This window comes from Chiloscyllium plagiosum, chromosome 1 (assembly GCF_004010195.1).
Source record: "Chiloscyllium plagiosum isolate BGI_BamShark_2017 chromosome 1, ASM401019v2, whole genome shotgun sequence".
NCBI classification, from domain to species: Eukaryota; Metazoa; Chordata; class Chondrichthyes; order Orectolobiformes; family Hemiscylliidae; genus Chiloscyllium; species Chiloscyllium plagiosum.
This window is the reverse complement of record NC_057710.1, coordinates 60,980,330-60,990,103: the sequence shown is the minus strand read 5'-3', so window position 1 is coordinate 60,990,103 and position 9,774 is coordinate 60,980,330. Positions and strand designations below refer to the sequence as shown.

The window sequence follows — 9,774 nt, the reverse complement described above, 5'->3', positions numbered from 1 at the left end:
GTGGAGAAGGAATGCCTGGGGCGATAGTACTGCATTGTGTTGTCTGTGTGGTACTGTGGGTGACATGGTGGCTCTGTGCTTAGCCCTGTTGCCTCACAGTGCCAGGGACCTAGGTTCAATTCCAGCCTCGGGTGACTATCTGTGTGGAGTTTGCACATTCTCTGTGTGGGTTTCCACCAGGTGCTCAAGTTTTCTCACACAATCCAAAGATGTGCAGATTAGGTGAATTGGCCATGCTAAATTGCCCATCGCGTTCAGGGATGTGTCGGTTAGGTATATTAGTCGGGGGAAACATCGGTAATGGGTCTGGGTGGGTTACTCCTTGAAGGGTTGGTGATGACTTAATGGGCCGAAGGGCCTGTTTCCACACTGCAGGGGATTCTAATTGTAATTCTGTGTGCTGCAGGTGGCGCTGTCGGCGGAGGCAGTGTGAGGGGGCGGATCGCCTGTTGTGTCGCGGGAGGTCTCGGTCTGTGGGGAAAGGTCACAGGGGAGTGACCTTGTCTTTCCGGGCGGGACGTGATGCTGCGCGAGCGTCTTTTCTCGAGAATCTCTTTGTTTTTGGTTTCAGGCGTCACATTGAGCGGCGTTCGCGGGAAGCGGGAGATGTGATGCCCGCCGCCTGTTTGTGGCGTTAGCGGAGAGATCCAGTGGGAGCCGGTCCCCGCGGCTTGCCGTCTCCATTTTGAACAGACGTCGGCGCGGTCTGAGATGCCGCCGGTCGGTGGTTCGCCGTGCTGAAGGCTACTCACAATCATCTCCGCCGCCATGCCCAGGATAGTGACCGTCCTCACCCTCTGCTGGAGCTGCCTGCTCTTCTATGCCGGCCTCGGCCTGTTTCTCAGCGGCTTCCTGCTGGTTCGGGTGGAGCTCCGCAGCCGCAGCTCATGTGGAGAGGCGCCGATGCCCTCAGCCTGGGGAGGCCGCCAGGGAGAGGGTTTCACTCCAGACTCCTGCTGGATGGCCAGGCGCTTCTCCAAGGCGATCGTGCTGATCATAGACGCTTTGAGGTTTGACTTCGCCAAATACGATCCAAAAAACAGGAATCCCAAACCGTTTGAGAACAAACTGGACGTGATCTATCACAGTGTTATTTCTAAACCAGAACACGCCAGGCTTTTCCAGTTCAGAGCTGACCCCCCGACAACCACTATGCAGAGGATTAAAGGCATGACCACCGGCACCTTACCTACCTTTATAGATGTCGGCAGCAACTTTGCGTCTTCTGCAATTCAGGAAGATAACCTAATTCAACAACTGGTGCAAAATGGTAGGTTAGCCAAAATGGGTCATTGTCTTTTTAGACCACTGATGAACTGAATGCCAGGCTGTATTTTTTGAAAGTCTTGAATTTCATTTTTCATTCTATTTATTTCAGTCATTGAATCCACAATCAAAAGCTGGCAAATGCCTTCCACTTCTCTTTTCAAGTTACATTAGTCAACAAAGTTTTGCTCTTTTGGGTCATGGGTTTGAACTTGAAAGACTGTGATCACATTATTTGTCCACAATAGTCTGTAACATGACATGTAAACAAGACAGCTCTACCAGATACTCTGAACAGAGAATCTGTTACTGAAAGCTGGAATTATTTCTACTAGGTTCCAGAACATCCAATTAATTTTTTTTCCCCTGTGCAGAATTGAGTGTGTGGTGCTGGAAAAGCACAGCAGGTCAGGCAGCATCCGACGGGCAGGAGAATCGATGTTTCGGGCATAAGCCCTTCAGGAAGGGTTCTGATTTCTCTCACTTTCTCCTTGTTTTCCACTGTGCAGTTGGGGTCAACATTGGGCATGTGGGAGGAAGTTTATTTATGTGTGCTGATGAACTATGTTGTTTTGGCCAGTTAAATATGACATTATCCTAGAACGAAAATAATGACAACTCCTATCAACCTGCACTTAAATTTTGAGCTGGAATTAAATGGGTTTGGCCCTTAAGTTGTTATATTTTATAAAAATAAAAAAAAACAAAGTTCTGGAAAAGATATTCAGAAGCATAGAGTTGCAGAGTTGGTGTATGTAAAATTGGGGGAAGTATTGTGTGGTTCCTTTAAAAGGTGGTGCATTTTCAGTGCTTAGGCTTCAAATATTTGTCTGAACAACAACTTAAAGTGAAGGTGCACAGAGTGCCTGAATTGAAGCATTTTGTATCGAACAGCTAAGCAGCATTTCTACAAAAAAAGTCTTTTCAAATTTAGCCAATCAATTTAAACTAAATACTTAGTTACCAAGAGTCAAAAAGTGTGGTGCTGGAAACCACATCAGGTCAGGCAGCATCCGAGGAGCAGGAGAGTCAACGTTTTGGGCGTATGCATCGACCCTCTTGCTCCTCTGATGCTGCCTGACCTGCTGTGCTTTTCCAGTGCCACACCTTTTGACTCTGATCTCCAGCACCTGCAATCCTTATTTTCTCCCACTCAGTTACCAAGACCTATTAAATTTAAATCTGATGGTTTTGACAACCTAGAACCAGTCCAATTATAAGAAATTAATAGTTCATCAAAACTATAAAAGATGAGGGCATTTGAAAATCAACCAAGAGCCAATTGTCGTCATCCACGAGATAACAACTTTCAGCTCTTGGAGAAAGCACCATCTAACTAATAAATTCGCTAATATTCCAGACAGCTGAATTCACAGAATGAACATGCCTGACAGAAGAACTGACACAAGAATTTGGTGGAGGGAGGCGTTCTTGACATGATAATTCAAAAGAGGAGACATTCCTGGAGCATACACAGATGGGTCCAGAAGACCTAACCTGGCTGTAATTTTGGGAGACTATATTATTTTTGGTTTATAGAAGTGATACCTATATTTATTGAAACAGCATTCCATTAGGACTTTGTTTTATTTGGGAATAGTTAATCGGTGGAGAGGAATTGTTCAGCTTGTTAGTAGTTCTGTTAATTTGTTCACTGTTGGAGTTATGTAAATAAATTGCCACTTACTTATTATAGAGTAAGTGAAAGGATTTCATTTTATTTAACCACTCCTTTATAACAGATTGGGGGATGAGAGGTAGGTTATACCACTCCTCACACTGAGCAGAGGTGAGGTGAGCCTCTTTGGATGTTTTGGTTTTAGTTATCAGAGGGATGGTCGACCTCTGCTTCATAACAATAAATAACCAAGTCAATTTTAAAGTGGGCGGGGGGGAATCATTTTAAACAATTTTGTGGAAAGTGGGCATCATTGGCTGGCCAGCATTTATTGTCCTTGAGAAGGTGATGGTATGTTGCCTTGTTGAATCGATTCTGTCCACATGCTGTGAGTTGTCCACAGTGCTTTTAAGGAGGAATTTCCAGAATTTTGACCCAGCGACAGTGAAGAAACAGCAATATATTTCCAAATAAGGATGATAAGTGTCTTGGAGAGGAACTTGCAGGTGCTGGTTTTCTTGGGTATCTGTTGCTTTTGCCCTTCCCCTGTGGAAGTAGCCTTGGTTTTGGATGGTGCTGACTAAGGAGCCTTGGTGAATTTAGCATCTTGTAGATGGTAAACACTGCTGTTATTGAGCATCAATGGTGGATGCTTGTGGATATGGTACCAGTCAAGTGGACTGTTTCGTCCTGACTGATGTCAAGCTCCTTGAGTTTTGGTGGAGCTGTACCCATCCAGGCATGTGGATATTGTCTAGATCGTTACATTTGAACATGGATTGCTTCACCATCTGTGCAGTCACGAATTGTGGTGAACATCATGCGATCGTCGACAAACATGCTCACTTCTGGCCTCATGTTGGAGGGAAGAAGCTCAAGATGATTGGGTCCAGGACAGTATCCTAGGAACTGAGAGGGAGTTAATGTACATTTTTAATTTATTGACAGCATATTGTTACTGTTCAGACAGTTAGGCTATTTTAAATGTTCTATCACTGACTAATCAAAGTAAAGAATAAGAAATACATTTTAATATTTCACAATGTGAACCAAAATTAATCTACTTTATTGTGTTTATTTTGCTCCTTTAGAGAAGAAAATAGTTTTCATGGGGGATGACACTTGGGAAGGTCTGTTTCCAAATAAGTTCTTCAAGTCATTCCCCTTTCCTTCTTTTAATGTGAAAGATCTTCACACGGTGGATGATGGTATTCTTCAACACATCCACACAACAGGTAAGCAGTGACGACTTACTTAGTTATGCTGTTGGAACTTAGGTATCCGAATTACTAAGAATGCATGAAACAAAAAATAAAGTGCTGGAGAAATTTAGCAGGTTTAGCAGCATTTGTAGGTAGAACAACAGAATTAAGGGTCCAATGACCCTTTGTCAAAACTTCACAGTTCTTTTTGTTCTGCATCTGCAGTTCTTCGTTTTATTTTAGCTAAGAATGCAAACCTTGTTAAATTAGCATTTAAAGTAGCTGGCTGACTTGGCTTGCAGCAAGCTCTTTTATGGAACTTGCATTTAACGCTTTGATTAAAATGTGCTAGCCAAGAAAAAGCTTTTGCATAAGAGTCATATCAAATTTAAAATGTTAACTCTATCTCTCTCCACAGATGCTATTAGACTTGTCGAGTTTCTCCAGCAGATCATTACTTTGTATTTGTACGATTGGGTTTAGTTTACGAGGGTGATAGCAATGTATATTCACCAAGTTGTTGCTTAAAATCAGTTCATTCAGAGCCACATTTTGAGGCTCATCAGTTCTGAGCAATCCAAGAAACATGATGTTGGGTCAAGATATCCACAAATAGATTTCCAATATCTTGGAACATTACGTTCTCAATAGATAATTAATTTGGTACTGAAGAAAAAGAAGTCACCGTGTAAATTGGTAGAAATAATAATTGTTTTCCACTAAGGATCAAACATTTTGACTGTCACTTTTGTATTAATATTGAATACTTTATTTTACTGCTATTTATTTGTATTTTCTCCAGATTTGTAACATCAATTAGCTTTTTTTTTCCAAGTCAAAGTCTTATACTGTCATAGATCAGCATATTAATACACCAATATCTATACCACTGAGGTACTCTTTATAAATGAAAATTGCATGTTGACCCAACGAATATTCACTGAATAAATTAATTTGAGAGTTCGACCATTTTCAAGCAATATTTTTATGTAAGAACATAAGTTCTGAAGAAGAGTCATATTCAACTCAAAACATTAACTGTCAAGTACATAAGAACAAGCTATGATTAATTTGTTCTTGCCTCCATTTGACAGTTATTCACATCATAATTTCTTCTAAGTGCAAGTTTGTTCTCTCTTTGTAGTGGAAGGAAATGAATGGGATGTACTCATTGCGCACTTTCTAGGAGTTGACCACTGTGGGCATAGATATGGACCTCACCATCCAGCGATGGCAGAAAAACTCATGCAGATGAACAAGATGTTGAGGTACATTTGGTGTTGTGTCAGCAGTTATAAATGTTTTAAGGCTGTTGAAATGGTTTCTCTAGTAAATAGACAGACATGATAGTAGTGAGCTATATTAATCATCAATATCACTGAAATTAATACTGATATTATAACTAATGTTACTGTTTGATCAAGCTGTGTTGATTCCTTTTGTAGTGGTTTGTAGTGGTGCTCTTACTTCGTACTTTGGGTTAGAGGGTTAAATGTAGTGGCAATGTTACTGAACGAGTAATCCAAAGATCTGGACAAAAGTTCCTGAGTTCAAAGTTCACCATGACTGCTGGAGGATTTTAAATCTTAGTTAAGTTAATAAAAGAGCTAGTATCAGTAATGGTGATCATGAAGCTATTAGAATATCATTAAAACCCATTTAGTTACCAATGCCTTCTGAAATGATCTCATAAGCTACTCGGTTGTTTAAGAATTGTAATAAATGGTTGCCTTGTTATCAATGCTCATATTTGGTGAACGAATAACGAAAAGTTCTCAACTCTTTCAGAAATGTAAGTGCCAAAATGTATCAGCTAAAAATATTAATTTAGCATTTAATCCATAGTGTTTGTATATGTGCAGGTGCTCACACTATTTTTAAAAACTAAAGTTCATGGGATGTGTATATTGCTGTTTGATCCAGCATTTATTGCCCATCCTTAGATGCCCTTGAGAAGGTGGGGGTAAGCTGCTTCCTTGAATCACTGAAGTCCATTTGAAATGTTGTTTATTCAATAAATAGATTTGACGTTGCAGAATTTGGGCAAATATGAGTGATGTGAAATTCCCCACTTATGCAAAAAGATTGTTTTTACTTCAGTTGTGTGGAGAATGGATTCAGTGTTGTAAAATTCAGTTTTGCTCTTCATACATTTTGGTTGCTTAACCAAGAAAGTACGCAGCTGTTCAATATTCCCAGATGTTTTAAAGCATTTACTTTCTGATGGTGCTTGAATGAATAAATATGTTCTGGAAGTAATGTTTACTTTTTTGTGATGATGGTATCAGAAACAAAAGCAGGAGAGGAAAATTCTCTGATTTTAGGTGGGGGAAGAGACTAAAAGAGAGATGCACCACTCTTGATTAGCACAAGGAATGTGCGTGCAAAGAGAAAGTTGACATCACTTGTAAGCAATGGAATTCTGTACAAATGCTGTAACTGTGTCCAATTCACACAACATGAATTTAGTGTCATGTGGAGCATGTGACAGTCTCTAACTGGAGTCATGATTTGGAGATGCCGTTGTTGGACTGGGGTGCACAAAGTTGAAAATCACACAACACCAGGTTATAGTCCAACAGGTTTAATTGGAAGCACACTAGCTTTCGGAGCGACGCTCCTTCATCAGGTGATTGTGGAGGGCTCGATCGTAACACAGAATTTATAGCAAAAATTTGCAGTGTGATGTAACTGAAATTATACATTGAAAAATTAATTGTTAAGCCTTTCATCTGTTAGAATACAGTGATAGCTTCACTTCTTTCATGTGTAAATCACAAAACCCTTTTTTTTTTAAAAGTTGCAGTCTCGTGTTAGCTGTTAACAATGGTGGTAGCTAGACAATATGTTGAAGGTGTTAGCCCCCTGTGTTCTCTGTCTATGACCTGATGTTTAGATTGATTATAATCTAAAAAGTGAGATAACAGAGTTTTACATAAATTCATGCAGTTTTTGAGCTCAGACTTCACCATGAATGTATGCAGTTTTTGAGCAAAGTGCAATGTAATTCTGCAAGTACAAATTCACCACATAAAATATATGTGTGCATGTGGGTCTTTGTCTGTGTGTGTGTGTGTCTGTCTCGGGTGGGGGTTGTGAGTGTGAGAAAGTGTGTGTGTGTATGTAGTGAGTGTAGAGTGTCTTAAGTCTGTGAGGGGGTGCATGTGAGAATGGTGATCACTTGTAAACCTGTAATGTGACATGGTCCCGGTTGAGGCCCTCCCTATGGGTACCGAACTTAGCTATCAGCCTCTGCTCGGCCACTTTCCTCTGCTGCCTGTCCCGAAGTCCACCTTGGAGGATGGTCACCCGAAGGTCCGAGGCTGAATGTCCTGGACCACTGAAGTGTTCCCCAACTGGGAGGGAACCCTCCTGTCTGTTGATTGTTGTGCGGCGCCCATTCATCCGTTATTGTAGCCTTTGCTCGGTTTCCCCAATGTACCGTGCCTCCGGGCATCCTCGCCTGCAACGTATAAAATAGACAACGTTGGCTGAGTCACATGAGTACCTGCCATTTACAAGGTGGGAGGTGTTCCCACGCGTAATAGTGGTATCTATGTCCACAATCTGACACGTCTTGCAGCGTCCACCGTGACAGGGTTGTATGGAGTTGTCCTGAGAGCCGGGCAGTTTGCTACGAACAATGATCTGTTTGAGGTTTGGCGGTTGTTTAAAGGCAAGTAGTGGAAGTGTGGGGAAGGCCTTGGTGAGGTGCTCATCCTCATTGATAATGTGTTGCAGGTCACGAAGAACATGGTGTAATTTTTCAGCCCCTGGAAAGTACTGAACAATGAGGGGTACCCTGTCAGTTGCAGCACGTGTCTGTCTCCTGAGGAGGTCATTACGGTTCCTTGCTGTGGCACGTCGGAACTGGCGGTCGATGAGTTGAGCATCGTACCCCGTTTTCTCTCACATGCACCCCCTTACAGACTTAAGACACTCTGCACTCACTACACACACACACACATATTCTCACACTCACAACCCCCACCCCAGACAGACACACACAGACAGACAAAGACCCACATGCACACATATATTTTGTGTGGTGAATTTGTACTTGCAGAGTTACATTGCACTTTGCTCAAAAACTGCATGAATTTATGTAAAACTCTGTTACCTCACTTTTTAGATTATAATCAATTTAAACATCAGGTCATAGACAGAGAACACAGGGGGCTAACACCTTCAATATATTGTCTAGCTACCACCATTGTTAACAGCTAACACAAGAATGCAACTTTGGAAAAAGAGGGTTTTGTGATTTACACATGAAAGAAGTGAAGCTATCACTGTATTCTAACAGATGAAAGGCTTAACAGATAATCAATTTTTCAATGTATAATTTCAGTTACATCACACTGCAAATTTTTGCTATAAATTCTGTACTACGTTCGAGTCCTCCACAATCACCTGATGAAGGAGCGTCGTTCCGAAAGCTAGTGTGCTTCCAATTAAACCTGTTGGACTATAACCTGGTGTTGTGTGATTTTTAACTCTAACTGGAGTGTGTGCAATGTGGTCTCTGACTGACTGGAACATGTAGATTGCTCCTTCTTTGTGATTGTGTATCACTCCTTTGCCAGCAATAGGGAATAGTCGGTGATGTGGCAGCACCACCAATCCTGCTAAGTGGCGGTGGGTAGAATGTTGTAAAGTAATGGTGTTTGAGAAAGTATGTTCTGTTGTCACTACTGGGAGGGAAAGCCTGGTGATATCAGCAGCGCATGTGCAATCACATCCTCGTGTTGTGATGATAGTGCTTCCTGCAGTCACATCACAAGTCATATCTATGCAAGCACAAGACACATTTTGGCTTTATTGCTATTTGCGATTATCAATAATGTAGTTTTGTGCAAATATTTAAAGATTCCAAGATAAAGTGATGCATTTAAAAATCAATTGTACAGTTTACCTAATTGCAACAGAGACCTATTGAAAAGGGTCTTGTGAATTAGTGGTAGGGTCCCTATCTCTCAGTCAAAAGGTCCAGGTTTCCATTGCCTTCACAGTGGAGATATGACATCGCCTGTATTTCAAAGATCTAAGCCTGGCTGCACCAGTTAATTAACCCCTTTATTATTGACTGGAAATTGATCTGGATTAGCCATATAAATATTGTGACCACATATGAGCAGGCCAAAGGCTAAGAATCTATAGTGCATAACCTACCAGCTGACCCCTAAAGCCTGTCCACATGTGCACTCCTCCCTTGTGAGTGCATCTCCAACAACATTTAAGAAGCTCGATAATATTCAGAGCACAGCAGGCTGCTTGGTGAGTTCTAGGTAAAAACAATGACTGCAGATGCTGCAAACCAGATTCTGGATTAGTGGTGCTGGAAAAGCACCGCAGTTCAGGCGGCATCCGAGGAGCAGCAAAATCGACGTTTCGGGCGAAAGCCCTTCATCAGGAATACAGGCAGTGTATTTGAAGGGTGAAGAGATAAATGAGAGGAGGGTGGAGGTGCGGAGAAAGTAGCATAGAGTACAATAGGTGAGTGGGGGTGGGGATGAAGGTGATAGGTCAGGGAGGAGGGTGGGGGAAGGTAGCAAAGAGTGCAATGGGTGGATGGGTGTGGGGTGAAGGTGATAGGTCAGAGAGGAGGGTGGAGTGGATAGGTGGAAAAGAAGATAGGCAGGTAGGACAAGTCATGAGGACAGTGCTGAGCTGGAAGTTTGGAACTGG

General features: G+C 41.9%; 1 protein-coding gene across 4 annotated transcripts in view; it reads left to right on the top strand.

Moving 5' to 3' along the window:
- The first annotated feature begins 416 nt into the window (after positions 1 to 416).
- Positions 417 to 9,774, top strand: part of pigo (phosphatidylinositol glycan anchor biosynthesis, class O) — a 32,305-nt gene continuing 22,947 nt past the window's right edge. For 2 of the 4 annotated variants that reach the window (XM_043687872.1, XM_043687890.1), the window contains exons 1-3: positions 420 to 1,270; positions 3,976 to 4,119; positions 5,231 to 5,354. In XM_043687872.1, the coding sequence (XP_043543807.1) occupies positions 769 to 1,270; positions 3,976 to 4,119; positions 5,231 to 5,354 (770 nt within the window). In that variant the 5' untranslated portion in view covers positions 420 to 768. Of the gene's footprint in view, positions 1,271 to 3,975; positions 4,120 to 5,230; positions 5,355 to 9,774 lie in introns of all 4 variants that reach the window. The other 2 variants (XM_043687882.1, XM_043687901.1) reach the window with 2 other exon arrangements.